The sequence below is a fragment of the Fulmarus glacialis genome, unplaced genomic scaffold (assembly GCF_000690835.1).
Source record: "Fulmarus glacialis isolate BGI_N327 unplaced genomic scaffold, ASM69083v1 scaffold15527, whole genome shotgun sequence".
NCBI lineage: Eukaryota > Metazoa > Chordata > Aves > Procellariiformes > Procellariidae > Fulmarus > Fulmarus glacialis.
The window spans coordinates 81,830-105,760 of record NW_009221431.1 but is presented as its reverse complement, the minus strand read 5'-3'; the positions used below and the strand labels follow the sequence as shown (position 1 = coordinate 105,760).

Genomic DNA, 23,931 nt, shown 5'->3' with positions numbered 1-23,931 from the left:
AAAACCTTAGTTATGCAGAGAATGGAGTTTGGTAGGAGAAAAAAAAAATCTGTCTGACATCCAGAAGAGCAGTTCAGTTTTCGTTCATGTTAGAAATCTGTTTACTTGGTGGGCAGGGTTAAGAATGTTCTTTCCTTTGGATTTATATTATTAACAGAACAGTGGAAATCACTTGCTTTTGGAAAAATGTCTGGAAATCAGGTTCTATATAAAGGTGTAAAAGTAAAGACCTCGATTCAAATTTGTGATGAGTATTTAAAAACAGTAGTATCAGGAGAAATGAGGATTACAAAGCAAATTGTTTACAAGTAAAACATACTTGTGGGCAAATGAGAACCTTTTAATGTTTATGTAAGTTTTTGTGTTTTCTGAAGGAACAGACAAGGCATTTATTGAGAGAAGTATTAAATCTACGCACAGATATGTTTTGTTTCTAGCATCTACATGAAATCTTGAACTTTGGCTTCAGGGAAGTCTATTTGCGGTGAATTTGAGACTACCTGCTCTTATTGTGCAGTGCTTCTTTCCCTTCTTAGCAGATTTCCAAAGACAACTCTCATCTTTCAGTTCTGTCTCATTTTAAAGCTTCTTCTTCAGCTGCATTTATTTGACAAAGGACCATACAGTTCTTCACTTAAAACATGTCCTGGTATCTTCTCTATTTGGAAAAGTGTTATTTTAGTTTTTTTTTAAAGTGCTATCTCCATATTCTTAGCAAGTTACCTCTTCAGTCCTCTAATTCGGACTCTGGGAATAATTTAACATGAATGGGTATTAGTATTGGCACAGAAAGTATTGTAGATTTATGTTCGAATTCACTTTATGGCTCTTTCTTTGCTAATCAACATACCAGCATAAAGCAGTGGGAAATAATGGAATATTGGGGTGGTTTTTAAATTGCTGAATTAGATAATCAAGTTTAATCACAAGTCATGAAATGTTCAGGATTGCAGTTTTCCTAGATGTGTCTCAGCAATAAGTTGACAGTTGTTGCTGGTACATTTTGTGCTTAGAAGGACTTCAGATAATGATAGCTTCCAAAACCCGATCGGTCAGCTGTTGGCATGATCTTTGTTCTTTACATTCTAGCTTCATTCAGTCTGTTTCTTTCCTTTTTCAGTTCATGTTTAGTAGTATAATTATTTTTATCTCTTTTAGATAAATTTTTTTCTTTGAAATATTCAAAGCTGATATTCAAGAGCAAGAACGATTGATTGTCTGTAGTACAGAAAGCTGACTTTTCTAAGAAAAAGTCCTCCTCTCAAATTCATTAAGATCTTTAAATTTAAAGTACCAAACCCCAAATGGAGAAACACTTTTGCTATATAAAACAGTAACATTATACTTACGCTATTTAGAAAAGGTTTGTCATAAAGCTAAAGAAACTTTTACGTTTCTTAAAATCTGACCAATAGCAAGACATGAAGAAGTTTTTAATTTTTGATATTTTAGATCAATTCTTTGGATTATTTGTTATACATAATAATAATAATTCAAATTAGTTAGGCATATATTTTCAAGTCTTTGTTGCATTACTTACACAAAGAGTCAGGTGATACCTAAAAAGGAAGTATCAACAGAATATTTAAGTGAGAAAAAATGGAAGATTTCCTTAAAGAAAGAAAAAATAAGTTTATTTTTGGAATGTGGGATTGAAATACTGTAGACGTATATATTTTTCTTCTGATCAATCTAACTTCATTAGTGTCTTGAATGAAATAAGTTTTTCCTCAAGTTTTGTATTTAGAACCATTGTAAAAACAGCTGTTTTGATCGTTGCAGTAAGGATTATTTCCATCTGTATTTAATTACAACTGTGCAACTTGACTGAGTGCTGTTTTGCAAAACTGAAGGGCTTCGGAGGGAGTTGCAATTCCTTTCTTGATTACTTGAACTATTCTTTAAGTGAAAGTATATTTTAAAAGTTACTTGGAAAGACATGTTGTTTATATGACAATTATATCAGGAAAATATTGCTGTTGGTTACAGGCATCTCACTATCAGTAGTTGGAAGACCAAAAAATTTAAGGTTACAATAATTTTTTTCTGATTAGAAGTCATTTTAGTAGTATTGGTTTGAAAATTAAGTACATTTTGTGTCTGTATTAGTCCCTGTCTTCCTTTTAGCAATAAGGAAACTGATGCTTAGTTCCTTTGGTAATGTGCTTTGACATCTTCGGATGAAAAATGGTGTCATAATCCTGAGTATTGTTACCATTTTAAACCTCTTCATATATGACTTTGAAAGCTTTGTTGTATGTGTGATCAATTTGCTATGTCTGCAGTACTGCAGAGAAGTATTTCCTCAGGTCACTTATAAAGCATGAACATAGAAAAATTATGCAGAGAAAGAGAGATGAAATTTGTCTTTAATAAAAGATTTGGTCTATTGTGTTGTGAATGATGAATCCTTATCATTGTTTTGATGAAAGGATGAGAGAGAAATAAAGACCCCAAATTGTCTTTTTCATTTAAATCTGAATGCTTTATTCAAAAAGTGGTATTTATTGAAGTAATAATACCCACTGGGGGTGGGTGGGCAAAGGTTGAAGTATATAGACAGAAGGATGAAGAGCTATAAATTGGAAAGAGCAGTTTGTGACCTGGAATCCTGAGTTCAGTGTTGCTCTTCTGAAATTTTTCCTCAAACTTTTACCAAATTTAAGACGTTTTTATATAGGTCAGTGTGTGCTTTTGGAGAAAAGAATCGCTATACTTTTATTTTAGCAAATTCAGACTGGTGCAATTCAGACTGGTACTTGATGGGTTTACTGCTCAGATTTTGTTTTACTTGAAAGTGCATTTATGAAGGGTAGTGCATTAAAATTGTAGGGATCTTTCAGCATCCATGGACTCCAGTTTGAAGACTGCTTGTTTCAAAGGAGAAGAAGTTTTATGTTGTTCTGTTCTTTCTGTTCAAGGACTTCATGTCCTTAACTCACACAAGAGAGTGGCTTCATTCAAATTTGGAATTGTTCTGATGCTCCTTCCTTTGGAAATGGGGTTAAAAGTACAGAAAAACAATGCTGAAAATACTGTATACAGTAGCCATCTAGGCTGTTTGGCTCTAAAAGGTCAGGGAAATTTATTTTGGAGCAAGTGCAACTTGTTTGGCTTTGGTCTGAACTTCCTCTGTCTACCTAGGGACTCTCTTCCTATAAGCAAAGTCATCAAAACCTTTTCTTATTACTGACATGAAAAAAAGTGCTTTTGAATGAAGTCTGTGAAATCTCATATAATAGCAGCTTTATTTTATTGTATAAGGAACAATGAATTCAAGTGAAAAGTGTTTCTTACAGAAAAATAAACATTTTAAGAAACTCTGCAAGGAATAACTGGGTTTGTAGCCAGTATTTAATCTGTTTTGGTTAACATTGCAAAAATAAAATAGCTAATACATTAGTGTTATTACCATGTGCTTTCATATTCATTCAGACCAAGATTTTCTTATTCTTGAGTCCTTTCTCTTTTTTTGTGATATAGACTAAATAAAATAAACCTCTGAGATATTAAAATATAATTAAAAAAAAAAGCTTTTAAAAATGAAGGAAGAAGGGCAGCATCTCACAAGGTAAGCTATAAAGGAGTTAAAATCACAAATAAGCATGTTAGAGTACTCTGCAAATAGGAATGAATAAGGAACATTCCATGTAATTGCTACTACTACCTCTAGTAGTTTTCGGACCCTACTTGAAAAATAGTTATCAACTGTATGAAAACTAGATGGCATGCTGTGGATTATCAGCAGTTGAGGAAAAAATGTATTGATCACAAGCAGATCGCAGGTAAGGCCACTGATTAGGTAGACTGTAGAAATTCGAGAAGAGAGCAGTTAGAATGATGAGAGGGCTGCAAAACATGATCCATGGGGGAAGGTTGAAAGAGTTTCGGTTTAGCTTAAAAATGACTGGAGAAGTACCTAATGTTCATGTTGAAGAGGCCATCACAAAGGCAAAGCAAATAATTTGTTCTCCAGGATCGGATGAGAAGTCAGGAAATGAATTTACAGCAAAATGCAAGTCCAGTGCAAGGCTGCTCCTATGGCTGTAGATCTCAAAAAGGGCTGGAAGCCAGGTTAGAAGGTGCTCCCTTGCAGGCACTAGACCAAACTGTTGGTCTATTGAGCGATGGTTTGGTTCTGCGTGTTGCAGGGATGCCTGGCTCCTGCTGTGTGGAGGTGCCCTGCCCAGCCTGTGCATGGTGCTTGCTCTGCTCACACCCGTGAGGAGCTGCCACACAGAACTGTTGGCAGAATACAGTTTCATGAGCAAGCCTTATCATTAGCATGTTGTATCATTAGACATCTGTAGAACTTCTCTCTATAGAACTTGGCTATGGGCAGAAGGGGTTGGATGGGATGTTGCCATTGTGTACATGGCCTCTGTCATTTTCTCAAGTTGTTCTGTTCAGTTTCTATATGTGCATGTAGAGGGGTTGCTTTCGTCATATTTCCACATTAAACAAAAGCTTCAGGATACATCTGTTCCTTTCTCTCTGATGAAGGTGTCTGGTCTTCATCAGCTACCCCAACAAGTTCCACAGCACCCAAATGAATTTAAATATGTGGTTTTCAAGGTACTTACCTGGTCTTGCTTTTAACCACATGTTAAGCAAGGAAATGTTACTTTCCATTTTACAAATGGAGAATGGATGGAGTGTCATTCAGGAAGGTGGTGGTGAAGCAGGAGATTGGTTGCTCACCACATTATAATAGGCTCATACCCTGGAACCTTTGCTTTAAAATGACTATGTCTGGACTAAATGTTACTGTTGAACTTCTGTGCCACTAATCCCACACTTAACTGCACTCGCACCTTTCTTTGCCTGTCTGTTCTTGTCTCTTCTCAAAATGGATAATAAAAACAACCTCACCAGTCCTCTCTGTCGGGTGTATTTTTTCTGCATTTAAATCTTATTGACAAGTGAACAACTGCTTGCTTACAATGTGCTGTGCTCTCCAGATTAGGAAAACTGATTATCTGGAGCTATAGCTGTTGCTCTAAAATGTTCCCAATGAATTTAATTTTTTGAATTTAATTTTAATGGCTCTCATCTCTTTGCTTTTGAGCTAAGGAGAAGGTATGGTATATGAGCATAATGGATGCATTTAGTAGTTTTCTTTCATATGCTTTGGTGACACTAAAATGAAAACAGGAAATTCTGAAATTAGAAGTATTATAAGACTTAGATCTAATACATAGATATGCAGGTATACCCCACTGTTCATGAAGGATGTGTTTGTTAAAAGTGTCAATAGCTAGGCACTTAGCACATAATGAAGTACTTAAATAAAAAAGAAATGTGGTGGGGAGGTACATGTAGAAATACATACAATTTAAGTTCACAGGGACAGTGTATATGGCACAGAGAAGTAAGAGCAGGATCACCAGAATCATCAATTGCTCACTTAATGTCTGTCTTGGTTTTCTCAATACAGAAAGAGTGGAAGAGATGCGTTTTCATTTTACAATAAAAATCAAGAGATGGGTCCTTACAGGCCTGAGACTTTGATTAGATCTCTTTAAGACAAAATCAAATCTGGCAGTGCCCTCGTGACCTTGTCAGTCTACTCTCAGAACTGCTTCGTCTGTGAGACGGCCTCAAGTAAGCCCCAGAGTGCAGGTGTTCTTCCGGCCTCTTCCTGAAGCTTTGCATTTTCTCTGTTGTGGTCATCTTCCTCAGATGTGTCCTGCTTGTCAAGGCTGATCAAGGGTGAAGGACAGGCAAATGAGGTAATGAGGCAGTGTTAAATGATTGAGGAGGAAACTCTGAAAACACAGATTAAAAAAAAAAAAATCCATGGAGAACAGGATTTTACTGTACAATTTCAATGTGCACAGGCATTTTTTCATCTTGCAATTTCTGGCTAGAACATAAAAACTAGTTATTTGGCTGGAATGACTAATAACTCACATGATCTGAATTTTTAGCAAGGCTCTTTTTTTGTCCTTGACAAAATCAATATATTGTTTGATATATTGATTGAGAAAAGCTTGAGAAAAGCTGCCTTCTTTCCCCACGAGGTTGCTTTCTTTCATTTCTAGCATGCTGTGCTTCTTTTATTGGTTTTAACAATCTAATTCATAATAATCGCATGATATTTGCCATCACTGTTAACTGGGCATTTCAGCCCTAACAACTCTTGTCACACATATAAGCACGCCATAACCAAGTCCTTGCTGAATCAAAGTTCAAGCAGCAAGTGCTTGTTGAGAGTGTGAGTTGAAGCTATGGCCTCTCCAGGCAGCGCTGCAGGTTTGCATTGATAGGACCTGATTTAAAATAATGCTGCTCCAATACTTTGTAAATCTGTAGATAATACACCATTGTATAATTCATACAAAACATAATCTGACAAGAAAAATGCCCTTAAATATGATCTAATATAACTCTATTACCACATTTTGTAACTCAGAAAATTACTGTAATTGTGCATACAATTCTAAAAATTTATTTCTGAAATTGCAATGTGATTAGAAATTTCTGAAGGAGTTCTGTTTTGAATATAGGTCATTCCGAATATTGGGTAAAGGACACTTTAAGTGTCATCCAGCACAATCCTGGACTCAGCCACCTTATCTTTAAGGGCTGGACAGATGCTAGTGTAGATTTAGATTGGATATAAGGAAGAAATTTTTTATGATGAGGGTGGTGAGACACCGGAACAGGTTGCCCAGAGAAGTTGTGGATGCCCCATCATTGGAAGTGTTCAGTGTCAGGTTGGATGAGACTTCGGGCAACCTGGTCTAGTGAAAGATGTCCCATGGCAGGGGGGGTGGACTAGATGATCTTTAAAGGTCCCTTCCAACCCAAACCATGCTATGATTCTATGCTTGGAGCCTGGTTTGCATTCTTTTAACACAACTGCAAAGATTTTGATCACCTCAGAGCACTTTGGTCTCGATACGCATGTTTATTTGTTGGCTCTTTTCAAATAATGGACTTCAAGTATGCATATGACCTGGAACAAAGAGAGTGTTGGCGGTTTCTTTTGTTTCATGTGTTCTGCTGTAGCACAAAAATGAACTCAGCAGAAATCACATCTGGTTTTTGCAACTTTAGCACCTTGATAACAGGCTTCTTTCCTGTGATACCCGGAATGTTGCCTGCAGTGTTGACATGAGTGGGTTTAATCTTCAATGTTTTAAGATGACAGAAATTAACAAAATCCCATCAAGATTGCTCTTGGGCCTCATTTTATTTCTATGAATGAGTTGCTTACTTAAAGGAGTGCCAAATGAACTAGTTACCAAGTTTTATCAGGGCTAGAAACACCTCCTTTTTCAAACTGTATTAACATTTCCAGTTATAACCCTCTTCCTCCCCCCAAAAAGAAAACACCCTGTAGCAGCAGGTGGGATAAAGCTCAAGCTAAGGAGTCTGCTTTTTTGGGTCTCCATCAAAGAATTTAGATGCCTTGTTGGTTATTCCCTTGTTCTAGCTGTTTGTGGGGCCTGGAAAAAAGTGATACAAAAGCAATCACTCGCCACCAGCTGACCATCCAGTCTGATGGCCATCCAGTCCCCAAAGCAATGGCTGCTTTGGAAAAACATGATGTTATATGGTGTGGACTATCTCTTTGGTCAGTTAGGGTCAGCTGTGTCCCCTGCCAGACTCTTGGCCACCCCGAGCCTATTTGCTGGGGGTGCAGAGTGAGAACAGAGAAGGCCTTGATGCTGTGCAAGCACTGCTCAGCAATAGCTAAAGCACTGGTGTGTTATCAACACTGTTTTGGTCACAGATCTACAACACAGCATCATGTGGGCTGCTATGAAGAAAATGAACTCTGTCCCAGCCAAGCCCGGTACAACAGTTTATACCAGACAGTCTGCAGGTTTTCTGATTTTTTGAAGTGATTTCATGCTATAGTAATACAGAAACTTATGATTCTTTTATTATAGTGCAAGTTTTTAGTTCTTTTGTTAAGGTTGTCTAACATTGTTGTTCTGAATTACGTCTGACTACTGACTCTTAACTGTTTAGGCAGAAATATTTCCATGACATTAGCCTGCTTTTGAATTCTTATGAACTTAATGCTTCTGCTCTTTGGAACAATGGCTTGAGAGAGAGAATTGCTCATTTGTTATGATGAAACTTTTGCTGTGGAAAATTGGGCCAGAATTGAGGTATCTGAATATCTGTTTTTATGTCTTCAGAGGCTTGCTTTGATACTTGTAACATTCTCTCAAAAGCCTTTCTGCACTGTGCAATCATTTAATTTATATTTGAGGCAATTTAATATTACTATGGGGAATGAAATTCTCTTTGCAAACTTTGAGTAGTTAGCTATGATTTATGCATTTTTATTTTGTTTGTCTTTTCAAAAATACATAATGCTAAATTCTTAGCAATATTCTATGTCTCTAACTGCAATTCAAGTCAATTGGCCTGAATAGAATGTGATTTAAAGGCTGTAGGTGTTCTAAGAAAGTCAGTTTTCAAGATGTTGCATTGGTATTTGAAACAAGTTGGCATTTGATTTGCTGCTCAGTTTTCCTACACCTCATGTGTTCATCATGCCATATTACTGCAGAGTTGTTCATATATTTAAATTCATTAGCGTGCCAAAACTGCAATGATAAGTACTATAGAAAGGTTTGGGAACAAATGTTTGCATTCAGTCCATATTTCTGCGCTGTGTAAATAGTCTTACAGACACCCACTAAATGATGAAAATAAAGCAAAAAATTGGCTAATTATTCTGGTTCCTTTCAGCTGATACAGTAGGGTTCTGGGAGGAGAAAAGGAGGGAATTAAACAATCTTTTAATTAAAATTCTACCTCAAGCAAAATATGGATACTCTTTCAGCATAGATAATGGTATGCAATTATAGTTTGTGAATGTTTTTATGGTTATTTTCATTTGTTTCATTGTAGTCCATCGTTTCTTTTTTCCTTCTAAGTCCTTTGTTTTACCTGACTCAAAGTTGTTGGTCAATTTAGACCATGAACTCACTGTCTAAATCCCAGAGTTAAGATAGTACCATTAGTGATCAAATGAAGACCCTAATTCTCATCTTGAAATCTCACTGTGTAAATATTGGGACTAGTCATAAATGTGTCCTTTGCAATCATGAGTGCCTTGGAATGATTTCTCTTGCTCCAGATATTGCAGATGATGCCAAAACGAGCACTTACTGCCTCACCAGTTTCTCTTTTGCTTTCTTTTTCCAGTCTCTTTGTCTGTTGTGGCTTCTTAATGTAAAAATGGTCCTCTTTGTAGTAGCATCTCACCAGTTTGTGGTGCCACTAGTGGAATTAAAGACTTTTTTTTCAAACGGTACGAGAACCTAAAACTTTGGTGGACAGTTAACAGGTTCTCAATATAAGAGGGTCTTTCATTGTGCATCCACGCAAGTGACTAAGCCAGTAAGTACTGAGAGGCTGCATGGCTTTTGTCAGTGCTTTGATTTCAGACACTCTCCTTGATGCATTATGAAGAATATAACAAAGAGAGCAGTTAGGGGAGATGTACTGCCTACTGTTGTGGACTTTTTACAACAATATACTCAATGCCTGTCTTCTAGACATGTCTTGGTGCTTCGTATGTGTGTTTTTATGGATATTCTAATTGAGATCAGGAGTGCATTTTTTAAAATCTTCTCAACTTGTGCTGCTTTGGTTTGCATTAAGCAGGCATCAGCAGTCCAGTATATGAGATGGATTCCTTTCTCTAAAACAAGGAGATTAGCTGCTAATGGGTATTCAGCAGATGAGACTAGACTAGGCTAGTGCAGAGTAGAACCACAGAAATGTATGTGGTGTGGTGATTAGATCCTCAGTGCTAATTGTTCTGTTGCATTAGACAAAGATGGTGTTGCATGTTTTCATGCATGTGTGTAATTAGCCGAATTTTGCAGGTACCTTATGTCCATACTGAGAGATATCTCATCCAGTAAAATCATACCCACACCGGGTAGGTCCCTTCCAACTGAAATAGTCTATTCTATTCTATCATCTTATGATGAAAATAAGAGCTCAGTCTTAAATTTTCCAGAAACGTTATAGCTGGAAAACTTTCTAAAAGATTGCTAATAAATTTTGGACTGTAATACAGATACGAGCTACCCTTTCTGAAGCCGGGTATGTAGTTTGTATGTGTGTAGTATTGTTCTGTAGAGCCTTTCAGAAAAATCCTGCTTATACAACTGTACCAGAGTCCACTAAATTCTAAAAAAATTATTCTTGTATTAAGGGGATTCTTTCCCAGAAGGAGCTGGGGTATTGGAAAGTGATTATATTATTCTGTGTACATGCTTATCCCCTTCCCCTGTGTTGTTTTCAGCCATATGATATCAGAACTGTACCTGGAAATTAAGAAATCTAAAGGGAGAAATTAAGCTTATTTTGTAGGATTCTTTGCTTAAGATATTTGTTTTTTCTGACTCAGAAAGCAAGCTCCCTGTGGGTTTTGAAATAGTCCAGGCTGGGGACACTGCAGAAAACGTATTTCTGTTATACTTTGTTATAGAAAGCTTAATTCAATCTCTCTGGGAAAATCCAGAAACAATTTCCCTTGCCTACAAATGTGCCAAAAATTGTATAAACTTGCAAATGATTATTTTTCCCTCTTGGGGCATATCTTCACAGTAGATTGTCAGTTTTCACAGAACCTTGTACGTCTACCCAAAGTGAAAAGGTGTCCTGGTTTCGGCTGGGATAGAGTTAAATTTCTTCCTAGTGCTGTGTTTTGGATTTAGTTGGAGAAGAATGTAGATAACACATTGATGTTTTCAGTTGTTGCTAAGTACCCTCCTAGTCAAGGACAGCTCCCATGCTCTACTGACCAAGCTAGGTACACAAGATGGGAGGCAACATAGTCAGGACAGCTAGCACAGCTGGCCAACGGGGTGTTCCATACCATGTGACGTCATGCTCAGTATATGTATGGTAGGCGTGTTCCAGGAAGTAGCGATCACTACTTGGTTAGCACGGGTGGTGAGCAATTGCATTGTGCATCACTCATTTTGTATATTCTATCATTATCATTATTGTTTTCCCTTTTCTGTTCTATTAAACTGTCTTTATCTCAAAGTTTTTCTCACTCTTACCCTTCCAATTCTCTCCCTGTCCCACTGAGGGGGGGAGGAGTGAGCGAGCAGCTGCGTGGTATTTGGCTGCCTGCCAGGTTAAACCACAGCAAAAGGATAGGTAGTCATAAAAAAAAAAAATCAAAAAACAAAACCCCAGCAACTTAGTCATCTGTTCAGCAGAACAGCTCTATATATTTTATTTACAATACATGACTCTTGCTTTAACAGACTCGGTCTCATCTGTGAAGAGATTTTTAGGGTTCAAGCTTTACACTTAAATGTCAGAAGAACTTAAAACAGACGTACTATATTTTCTGTTTTTTAAGCATGATACAGTCCTATACTCTCCATACATTCCATAGGTTTCTACTAGAGACATGGCAATAGTATTAAAGTTACTGGACATCAGGTATAGCCACAGAATACAAGATAAATTTGCCTTTTCTATTAAATAGAATTCTTTAGAATGAAGCTCAAACAAATGGTTGCAAATATGAAATGTTTTATTTTGAATAGAAATGCTCTCTCTTCTACTATTTTGAATCTACTCTCATACTTCTCTCAAAGTGTTTCAGGATGGTTTTAATTTCTGTTACAGTTTAATTTCATTGAGTGAGATTTGTAAATGGGCAAAGTACTTGCACCACCTTGTCCTGTTTTGCTTTTCAATTCTGTGTTTGCCTAGCTTACGTTGTCTTCATTTTCATCAATGTGGTCACTTTAATCTAGATATTTACATTTCAAATTCTACTTGTGTAAGAATTGAATTTTGGAAATATAAGGCTAGTTGTGCATATGTTAGCATGATTTACAAATTTCAGATTTGGGAAAATAATTAGCTGAAAGACAGCGTGTGGAGAAGTTGCCAAAACATTTGGCTGTGTGCATGGTAGTTTTTCTAAAGGTGGTAGTCATAAATGCAGTCATTCATCACCCTGAAGTCTGGGAAATTCAGAGGCCATCAAGTGAGTTTGCAAGTGTGCTCTGTCGTCCTTGAAAGGCAACAGACATGACCTAGTCCCCAGTGACTAGGGAAAGGCAAGTTCCACCTTCAAAAAAGGCCAAAAAGACAATGTGGGGAACTAAAGGCCAGTCAGCCTTACTGTGATCTGTTGGAAAAATTATGGACCAAACCATTTTGGAACACATTTTTAGACAGATGGAGAGAAGTTGCCTGAAAATGCATTTTTGCCTCACTGAAATTTTTGCTTTGTCAGTTGAATTGCACCAAATCTCCTGTCTTACTGCGTTCAGGAAGCTATTATATATGTGCTGCATACATTATGAATACATTAGTTATCCAGAAGTTAGAGGTAGGTGGTATCCGTAGGAGAGCAGTAGGAAGTAGCATTTTTATCATACATATGATAATTTTACACTGATATGAAAGGTAATCCTTGTATTTTGTGTTGATTGCAGCTTTGTGCAAAGACCAGTCCTTTTTTAATTTTCTTACGTAACTCCTTTAAATTACAAAGAGATGTAAGACAGATATTGCCATATCAATATCTGATTTAAAAAAAAAAGGATTCATTTAGCAAACAAGGCAAAACACTACCTATTAAATCAAATCAGATGCTTGTTTTAAAAAAACCAAACCAACCAACACCATCTGTATTGCATCTTGAATGGAAGTGTGCTGAGGTTGCAGTGTCTGTTACTGCAGAACATGTAATGTTTATCCCTGGGGTCACTCATAGTGCCAGTACAGTAAATTAATAAAACTTCCAACTTGATGTAGCAAAACCTAATATCTAGAACTGTCTAGTAATAATAGGTAAATTTTCCTGCTTACTTGATTAGCTCCTGTTGTTTGCTCCAGGTTTGATTTGTCAGTTACTCTGCAACTCCTCCATCATCAAATAAAACCTTCATGACTTTCCTTAAATGCTTAGCTGAATTCTGATATCCAGTGTTAGGAAAATAAAAATTTGTTTTCAGCCATTTGCTGGTTATAGGCAGAGCCAAAAGGAGTACCTCCTCTTAAAACCCAATTTTTTTTGTTGCATGAATTTACAATTTTAAAACATTTTTTTAAAAGTGAGTTGCACAAGAATGTCTCAGCATTTTTTTTGTGGGTTTTTTTTTTCTTCTTTGTTTTTTAATTTCATTGGTAAAGACAGCTGCAGGTTGTCCAGGGTATAGACAGCTTCATCGGCAGCAGCACTTGTGTTTTCTCTGGGAAAGCAGAAGGTAGCATAGGTGATCGCTTTTAACCTCAGAGTTGGTGGAAGCTCAGCCTGGATAAAATCAAGATGTTGGCCGAAGCAATCAAAAAAATGATGGATTTGAGACTTTTTGATTTATTATGCCGTTTAGTTATTCAAGTTCACAGTCTAAGTAAATTACAAATTTCTGCTAAACTCCAGAAGCCGCGGCTCCTTGTTTTGTTTAGTTTCTGTGCTTTGTGAGCTAGAAATATGAAGTTTTCCAGTCACTTACACTTTTGGTGACATCCAATATGGATTAGTCTTACTTTGCTGAGTAAACAATGTCTACATAAACTATGTAAAGTTCAGACTCATGTTCTGGAGATAAGTGCTTTGCATTTAGTTTCCAGATGAGGTACAAATACTCGCTGTTCAGAACAAATAATTTTACAACTTAGCAATTGAGCAACTGTGTTGTCTTCATCCTTCACCTTGATGTTTCAGAACTTCAGTATCCTTTAACAAACCACATACGGAAATAATCTTAAGATTACAGAAATGATGAAGGAATCGACCAAGTCTTAGATCTTGTTATACCATGTTACATTAACAGAGTGTTGTACGGCCTTTACTTCAAAGAACCTATAGTCTAAAATAGTAAAAACAGACATGAACTTAGAAAGTGTCGTGAAGCACAGCAGAAGACAGGAAAAATGGCAAGCGCCAGTGTCATTGACATGGCATTATCTTGTTATAGGTGTGGTTGTTAGGAGTTCAGATTAAATTCAAAAGGAAGGGCTGGGGAGAAGGCTGAGGGATTCCTGGGCAGTGAGAGGAGTGAGTGCTGCCGGGGGTAAAAGTAAGGGGAGAAAAGCAAATGTGGAAGAGGAGGGAAGGCTGGAGGAAACCGTTGGTGCATAACGATACGAGCCAGTCAACTCCAAACATTTCCAGTGTGCAACAACCACTGGTTTGGTTGCTCTTTACAGCTTTGCTTGCTGCCTGGTGAATGTCCCGTTCCTCCCGCAGCAGTGTGCTGGGGAGGGGCAGGGTATCATCGGGGTTCCCGTACCCCAAGGATGTGGGGGGCTCCCCAGCCAAGTCCTGAGCCCTGTGGCCTCTGCCAGACCCTGTGTTCCCCTCCTTGCCAAGCACAGAAGTCCCAGACTTAGCTCCTTCTGCAACTCCTCCAACCATCTGGAGCCCATGCCTCCTTCAGAGCAGCGGGACTAAAGTAGAAATCTAAGAATGGGGTGTGTTTGCATCAGTTCAGACTACTGTTGTCTTCTTTTTTTAAATTTTAATTAATATTTGTACATCTGTGTATCTTCAGGAAAATAATGTAAATAAAATTGAATGTTTAATATTTTATGCCATTCTGAAATAACTTTTAAAAACTTGTTAGAAGCTTTAAAATATTTTGGCTCTTTTAAGCTTTCACACTGGAAAGATCTAAATTTTGAAATGCATGACTTGTGGAGGAGGGAAGAGGCTGGATATTTAAATGATGGTGTATCCTTTCCCCTTTTGAAAGAACCGAAGCACACTGCATTTTTAATGTTGATAGCTCCCCATTAAAAACTTTAAATGCTCCTAAATGACTTTAACTTGCTGAAGGACTGCCTTTTTCTTTCAGATGTGTTAGAATTCATATTAGCACTACTTTGCCCTTGTTTCTGAATTATTTTAGTGACGGCAGCCGCTCCACCAAGCTGTCTGTCAAGATGTGGGTGGCAGGCTATTATTTCACTTCATAAATCATAATTTACAGGCTTTTTTATATCCATCTTGGGGATAAACACTTTATGCTTTGTGTTTTCAGCAGCAATATAAAATGTAATTGATACTTAAAGCAATATGTTAGAAATATGGACACAGAAAGCGAGGAGAGAAAAATCACAAATGTTTAGTTTTTCTGTGGGTTGGTCTACATACTGAGCATTTTTTCCATCTGATTTCATATTCTTAGCACTTCAACAGAGGATGATGAGGAATTACACTTACATGATTGCTGCCTGTAGGTTACTATAAGGATGTTTCTTTAGTTACAGACACTCAACAGATCAGTTAGTTCAACAGGGTCATTTTGTACCATTTCTCGTGCTGCTGAGTGTACTTACCGTTTTGTGCTATTGTCTTCCAGATTCATGAAAAACTGCATTATTATGAAAAACAGAACCCGGTGCCCATACTCCACGGTGCAGCAGCCTTGGCAGATGATGTAAGTGTCCCCTGCTGAGATCACTGGTACCAAGTCTCCCAAAAAACTGTCTGCAAGCAGAACTCCTCATAGTGCAAACATATGAATATAATCCTCTGAGCTGAAATCATAAGAAGCTGCAAATGTTTCCAAAGGTGCTGTCATCACTGGGCTTGTTGCTGATATTACTTTGATTTTTATTCACTTGCCTGTTATAAAAACATTGCATCTAGATAGCCTCTTGTTCTGCTTTAGTAACTACGTAATAGAAATTACAGGTTGGAACTCTACTGGGAGGGGAAAATCTGTCAACTATTAGTGTTTTGAGAAAGTCACAGACAAGAGGAATGCTTTGGAAAAATAAAGACAAATGAGATAGCAGCACTGCTGACAGAACATGAAAAATGACAGATAATACTACAGAAATGAAGCATATGAAATGCCTAGGAAGGAGGCTTGTTAAAAAAAAATTAAAAACTATTTAAGAAAAAGTACAGTAGTGATTTATTGATATTGGAGCTTTCCAAATTACCTTCATAACCAAAAAATAAATTGTAAAAGTGGTCGACATTGATGGAGTAGTTAATTTCCTGTTACTATAATTTTTATTTTAAAGAAAAAAATCCAACCTGCCATTTCTTGCTCTTTGGTTAATTCTAGGATTCAGCTGAATTGTGCACACACCTGTATAAACTATGACTGAACCTGAGGTAGGTCAGGATAGAGAAATGTTTAATAAACTGTGGTTTAGGTGAAATCCAGAAATCTTTGTTGCAATTGATGATCTCAGGTTGTTTTTTGGAAAAGGCAATATGTATTAGGATACGTTTCAAATATAGCATGTTTGAAACTTCACATACTTTATAGATGTTTTAAAACCTTAACTATCTTTTTATATAATCAATAGCTTTTGATTTTTAAATTTTACAAATGGTTAGATATTGTGAATTGAGAATGGTAACATTTTAACGAAAAACTAAATTAAACATATTTGAAGTCTATTGAAAAAAGGATACAGTGTAATTTAATCATGTTTCAGTAGGAGGAGAGCTATATCCTGTAACATACCAAATATAATAATGCATTAGCTTTGACATCAGGCATATATTAGTAATATTTTTTTAACCTTCAAGTAGCTTTGAATAATGTTGATAGTAATTTTGAAAATTAGAAAGCTGGTTGAAATTCTCTTCATTAAGTTCTTGGTGACATATTAATAATCCTTGTTAACATTTGTGGTATGGATATCTGGGCTAAAATTCTTAATAAGAATCATTTCTTATTTTTGGATGCAAAACTTAGTTCTTGATGTTTTCAGAAATGCTGAGCAATCTCATTCTTTGTTCAGCCCCATTTAAAATGTGTACTTTTGGAAATCCCCAAATTAAAGTACTCTGTCACTCCTCAGTTGAGAGAGGTCGGGGTTTTTAACCCTATGAATGTATTATTATGTATATATGGTGATATTTTTAAAATGTACATATGTTGGGACATGAGTGTCTCTAGACATCTGCCTACTTTTTATGCACAGCTTCTTTTTAAAGATCCTCTTGCTGGTTCTTCATTTTTGCTTATGTGTAGCTGAACAGCTGGTTTTATGGGCACCGTCCCATAGAATGAGGATGTCCTTTGGCAGCTGAAGTCAGGCTAGCATGCCGCAGGATTTTCTGTGTTTCAGTAGTTATCAACAAACTTTGAGAAAGTTAATTTACATGCAGTGGGTTTTGTAACTCCAAAACCCATGGAGTTCCAGGATTAAAGTGCTATTCAATTTTTGGTACATTTGTCTGACTGGTTGTCAGCTTCAGGGATTTAAGAGCATGTTGGTGATATAAAACACACTTTTATTTCAATAGGCTTTAAATGAATGTTTTCTTTTCCTAGTGATAGTAACTGTTCTATAGTTGAACAAAGAAGGAGATACTCTTATTAGCAAGTGAATATTTCCTGTTTGATTTAAAACCCAAATTTGAGGTGCTGCTAACGTAACTAAAAACTGTTTAAGGAGTGTGGTTTTATTCTTCTGTTATTTTTTTAAAGCAATTTTAGAGGTAGCAATTGTGGTGAGGCTTCTTTTCTAAACATTTTCATATTCCTAGCTGCCATACCTTCTCTCTCCTCACCCCCAGTGACTTCTAGGCTGAATTTCCCATCAGAGATTCTGTTTGCCTCATATTTTGGAGCAGCAGCATCTGATGTCGGACTTCTGATTTCATGCAAATGTTCTAAACATTGCTGGCAGCATAGGTATATATGGCAAATAAGGCCTCTAGGTTATTATAAAGACTGTTCTGGCAAAAGAAGTTTCAGAACTTTCTCCAGAAGCTTTAAACCCCCAGGCCCTGGTGCTCCTCATCTCGCCAGCCTCACTCCACATCTGCCCCTCTCCCTTGCTTTGTTTTCCCTTCTCTGTAGTGGCAGCTCTTCATAAAGAGTTTGGTGAAATGTTATGGTTCCCTCAACAGAGAATCATAGAAGAGGTTCTCTGACAGCTTTTCCTGCAGTCGTTGGCATAGGCATAGGAGGTGATTGGCATGGTATCAGTGTGCCCAAAGTATTCCATATAGTTTGTACTGCTGCTGGTAGCTGTCACAAATCTTGGCACTTCAACAACAACAACAAATAAAAATCCAGTCCAAAACTGCTAGAAGCACAAGAAGCAGCTCTGGTGATATTCATTCCATAATCTGGAAACATGGCTTTGTCTTCCTCTTTCTCTATCAATCTTTGTCTTCCTCCTGCTCTTTTATCACGGGGTGTTACATGTGCCTTTAAGACTTTTATGGAAATATTTGGAAAAACCTTGTAAATTATATGAGTGAAAACAAATTTTTAATTATTTCATCTCTGAACAAATATTTTCTAAATTATGAGATTAAAAAGTCTGTTAAAACAATAACAAAATATTCTTTCTGTTTCTCACTGTTGTAAACCTTATGTACCTACGTTTACATTTGCACCACCAAAGCAAAAGCCAGTTCTGCTGAAGTTAATAGATGCTTGTGCACAATTCATCTGAGAGAGAAATGCTGGAGCGGTCGTTCTTAGTGAGTGATTACTAGTCTTCACCAATGAAACACGAATTAATAGATTTTATTCTCTAATGATAAGTAGTACAAGCTAAAGAATGAAAAGAGAAGCAAGGGTAACCTGTGTCATATACCTGCTGTCATTCCTATCACAGATTATTTTCAGCTTTGCAGAGCTTTTCCATAGAACATGCAGACTAGACTGCAGTCGGGTTATCTCAGTACTTGGCTTTATGTGCCTAAAATACTTCATTCTGACCTTTCCTACAGAGATTGTCTTCTAATCTTTCGGTATTAAGACACAAATATTGTTAAAATTAGCATTAATGTATTTGATGGATGTTTTTATCTATGAATTATAGTTAAAAGGCTGTGGGACTGCAGGTGATGAATTTTTGTTTCAGTTGTGTTAACCCTGTATTAATTTGAAGGTTAAAAAAAAAGTATTCAAACCATGTCTGATGTCTACAATTGCTTCTAGAATTGTCTGTTATATATAATTATGCAAAATATGCTTCTATCCATTTATCTTGAACATTTATACAAAATGAAAGTACAAATTTAAAATTATGCTAGACGAATAAGATTACTTGCTGCAAATAACCAATCTTTTCTTGAGACGTTTTTATGATACTGATTTAATGCAAAGAAAATAAGTGATTATCTGAAATCACGTTTTGGATTATGAACCATGTAGCTTCAGAATTTTAAACTAAAGTGCAGTGTTGTGAAATATGTTTTAGCTTTTCCTTCTTCTGGAAAAATAGTTTGAGTCTGAAATCCTGCAATAAAATATGCCTCTAGAGTCCAAATTAGTTGAGAATGTCGTGATAAGAAAAACTCAAGACATGAGCCAAATAGCCGTGGGATTAAACGTTAGACTGCTGCTCTATTGTTCACCAAACCACAATTTTGTAGTATAACCAAACATAAATTACTGATCTTGTTTTTAGGACATAGTTTGTGCATTTTAGGGGCTTGAATTGCTGATGACCTGTTATAAACTATATTATGATTAACCCGCTTCACATTTAACAAGCTCCTTCCAGTTATGTGTAAACATAATAAAAGGTTCAGATTGCTTGCACTGTAGGGGCACTTTGCTTTCTTATCCCAGTCCTAAACAGCACAGCTACTGTGGGTTTTTGGAAGCAGTGTGGATTTCACCACCTCATTCGAAACTGTTTTTTATAGACGGTGTCAAAGTTTGATCCAGTCATTTTTACAAGCAGTCCTTTGTCTGCACGCAAAGGACCATTCACTTAAATGAAGTGCTGGGATTTGCCCCCACCGCTATAAATCAGAATGTGATCTGCCTGCACCGTTGCCAGAAATGATTACTTGTGTTAAACAGATCCAAAAGGCCTGGCTTAAATCTGGTCCACCGAGGGCCAGAAAAAGAAGCACGGTGATTGATGGTGTTTTTCTTCATGCTGGCTTCTGTTTGAACACGCTGGAAAGCAATACTCTTGAACAAGATAGATTCTGGGTTGTCACTGATGCACTGGGTAGAGCAATGCTTTGCTAACAGTCTTTGTGTCGATTCCATCTCCCACCCAGCTGGCTGAGGAGCTGCAGAAGAAACCACTGAGCAGTGAGATCAGAGAACTGTTGAAACTCCTCTCAAAACCCAATCTCAAGGTGAGGATGTGTTGCACCTGCAAGGTCCTTTGTGCTTGGGTGTCTGCATCTGTGTCCTTGGGCTGCCTGGGGGTTTGTCTGCTTTAATGAATAGATGTGCTTTTAAGAAGGGATGCAATGTTAGTAGGAAATACCTGTTATGAAGAAACACATTTAATGTTGCCCGTAAATTATTATGCTGTTACTGAGATTTATAAAAGGAATTCAGTGGAAAGCCATTGTTTATTCACAATGAATATTCCAAAACATAGATACTTGATTTTTTTGTCTTTTTTTAACTTTTATTGCATGCGCTTCACAAATTTATTCAAAATGTGCTTTTACTAAAAGGTTGTCAGTCATACCATTGATTTAATTGCACTGTGCATAAGTGACACAACCTGGTATTTGGAACAAAATTCCTGATGGATGTTATTTTTAAAAAAATCTAATTTTGAAAACTTCTGGGGTTCTCTGCGGTGCTTTCAGGGAACTTGATACCTTTTATCTCACAGTAGACTATAGAACCATTGAATTGCTCAGATTGGAAGGAGGTTGTCTAGTCCAACGTGCTGCTCAAAGCAGGGTCAACACTGAGTTCAGAGCAGGTTGCTCAGGGCTTTCTCCCATCAGGTCTTGAAAATGCCTGGGAACAGACATTCCACAAACACTCTGTGCAGCCTTTTCCAATTCCTAATTATCCTCCTAGTAAAAATTGTTTCCTTATATCGTGTGTTGTATCCCCTGTGTTAATGCACACAAACACATTATTTTTCCGCTCTAAAGAGAAGGAAGACCTTAGTGCTCTAGATGCATATTGCAATGCTAATTAAATGCAGCAGTTGATAAGTTTAGAGGAAAACTGTAGAGTGGAAAGGAGCCCTTTTTAAGACAGTTGCTTCTTTATATTCCCTGTAAAATACTGATCTCAAAACCTGAGACATTATGGTATCTTCAAAGTACTAAAAAATTTTAAAGATCAATTATGCCTCCTTTTTAAAGACTTTTGCACAGATGGTTATTCCATAGTTTCCAAAGTGACAAGCTTTTCTCTGAAGGGGTAAGTAATGACAGTGGCTTACTACAAGAGGAACTGTTGGTGCATCAAATTGCAGAGTTCCTAAGCTTCACTCTAGATATTTCCTTAGTGACTGTCCACATGTTTCATGCTTCTGAAGCTTTAGTGGTTGAGTCTGAAGACAGCTCATTTGCCGCAACTGCATCTCTCCCTCTCCCGTTTTTGCTTTCTCTTTCTCCCACCTTGGTGCCTTGCTCCCCCTCCTGTGCTCACTTTCTCTCTCTCTCACTCACTCTTGCTGTCTGTTCCTTGGAAGCAGTTAAATGCAATGTGATAATCTTAGTGGGATTTCAGGAGAAGAAGTGCTTTACCCTTAGCGTGGGTAATGTGATTGAACAACTGCAGTAACTCAGCACATGTCTGTCTTGGCTGCAGGAGGAGATGGCCAGCTGCAGCGTACCGAGCCCTTTGCATGGCCAGACTGCCTAATCCTGCACAAGACACACGTTTCCCTGCCCTGCATAGCTTGCAGGTGTTCGTGTGAGTTAGGGGAAAGAACTGACAGTATGCCTGATATTTTTGCCTATCCATTATCTTCTCCAACTACCTCCTCATGGCAAACATGCCTGGGGAGATGGTAAATAACACCGCTCACTCCCCCATCACGTTGACTAGACAACGTGGGACTCAGTATTTCCAGTTCCTCCCCAGAGATGCCCTCGAGTCTGTTCAGCTGTATCTGAGCTTATGCCATACATTGCATAAGAGTTTGTAGCCCTTTGCTATTAGGTTGATGGCTGGAGAGGGTTTCTTTCTTTCCTTCTAGATTCCTGGGGCAAAATGAACACCTCTTTCCCATACATCTGAAATTACTTGGGATAACTGATACGTCTTTTCCAGTGATGTTGCATAGGCTTTATCTAAAAACTTGTATACGGCTTAATTTGGGATTGACTTAAACTGACTCTATTATTCTGCGGGGGAAACTTTCCTCTCCTGACCTGGCTTATAACTGCAGTGTTAGCTGGAGCCAGTAGGAGAGCTTCCACTTTCCTACAGCTCTGCTCTAATATTCACAGTACGATGAAGGATGGTTAGGATTAGTTTACTGCACTACATCACTGCTTCCACAAGTTTGGTAGTGTAAACGGACAGGTCTAGGGAGATGATTATAACTTCACAGGTTTGCTTAACATGCCAAAAAAGGCTGGGAGAGGTTTCCAGCAATTGTCTGATTAGATTAATATTTCTATATTTTCATTCTGTGTTACAAAATCGTTTTGTTGAATATATTTCTGAGTGTTTGCATCAGATGAGTAAAGCTTTGACAAGTTTGTGGTGTTCATGGTTTTCATCCATAGAGAAATGTTTTAAACAAGAAAATTGTTTCTTTGAGGCGGTTATATTTATCACATGTGAGATTTTCAAAATGTCCTAGAAGTTATTCCAAGGTTTTGTCAGGTGCATTTTCTTTAGGGAAAAAATTAATTGGGCATTGCTGGTCTTTTTAAAACTGGATGCAATATCCAGTTACACTGAGTGGGTTTTTTTTTCTGCCCTAACATGTGGCATCCTTTACCATAATTAAATGAGCTATTAAATGGTTGTGGTTTATCTAATTTGATTAAAACAGAATTCTGGAAGTAGAACAGAGCACTTAGCTCTGGGAAATCAAGTGGATTTGTTTGTCTATGTATAAGATAATGCATTTGCATTCTAGATTTAAAACATAATTGCAGAGTCCCATGGACTCAGGTCAGCAGTATCTATTGTTTTTAATTTCCAACATTTAGTAAAGACTTAAAATTTACGTTCTGCAATCTTGCTATACCTTGTTAAAGATATCAAGAAGTAGAACAGTATTTCCATACCTTAGAACCTGAATCCAGTTGAATGCAGTATTTGATTTTTAAGCAGCCCACAAATGAACTCTTTGAAATGTATCTTATCTCTCATTCAGCAAGCGTAAGTACAGCAGTGGATATCTTCAGCTCTCTTCCATCATAACCACAAGTGTGCAATCAAATACTTGCAATCAGTTGAGGAAGATAACTGTTAATAAATGTTTACACTTCCAGCGTGTATGTATGTAAGTTTAAAAGGTCTGCTGCGTTGGTTGTTAAAAAACAGCTTAAAAGAGTTTAGCATGTCAAAGTTAGAATGATGGTAAATAACGAGAACTAGATGTACTGAAACTGTGCTTGTGGGTTTTTTTAAAGCTTTGAGGTATGTGGGGATTGCTGGGATTTTCTTTGGTCATTTTTTTTCTGTTGCAATAAAATATATAGATTTTAAAGATACCTTGAAGATACAAAATACAAAGATATATAAATTTAGGGTCAGGCTGGGCCAGCCTGCAGGCTCTGCTGCGTGGCTCTAGTCTGAATGGTGGGGACGTGCTTGGGTGATTTGAAACGCCGGCAAATTGGGCTTGGATCTGCCTGCCGTAGCTCTCTGTAAACATATTTTAGATTTCTGAAAGTGAAATTTCGGTCTTCCACTGCTGTCTGTGTTTCCTGGGTATAGCAGCAGCAGTGCTCACCGATCGTTTCTGCGTCGCGGTGGGACAGGCTGTGGAAGCCTGCGTGCTGGCAGCATCTCCTGGGCTTCCCCTCTCCTCCTCGGGTCTCACAAGGCAGACCAGACCTTGATGCACCTGTACAGAACTTGCTGAGCACAGATCCTGCCTGCTGGCCTCTCTTCTGATGGATGTTTAGACTTCTTTGTAATCCTTTCCATTTGTTCAGCATAGGAGCTGGTGCTTTAAATTAACTGTATATTAATCTGTGTAGTGCTACCACTGTTTCCATTATAAGCATTAGGTAGTGTGGTATGTCTGTTATAACTTCACGTGAACGAGGAATGGAAGGAGGACTGTGTT

At 37.4% G+C, this 23,931-nt stretch overlaps 1 protein-coding gene across 1 annotated transcript in view; it reads left to right on the top strand.

The window, feature by feature from the left end:
* The window catches only part of MPP7 (membrane protein, palmitoylated 7 (MAGUK p55 subfamily member 7)), a 109,957-nt gene that overhangs the window by 29,080 nt on the left and 56,946 nt on the right, over positions 1-23,931 (top strand). Inside the window, exons 3-4 of the mRNA XM_009581122.1 lie at positions 15,327-15,404; positions 19,973-20,053. Of these exons, the coding sequence (XP_009579417.1) occupies positions 15,327-15,404; positions 19,973-20,053 (159 nt within the window). The remainder of the gene's footprint in view (positions 1-15,326; positions 15,405-19,972; positions 20,054-23,931) is intronic.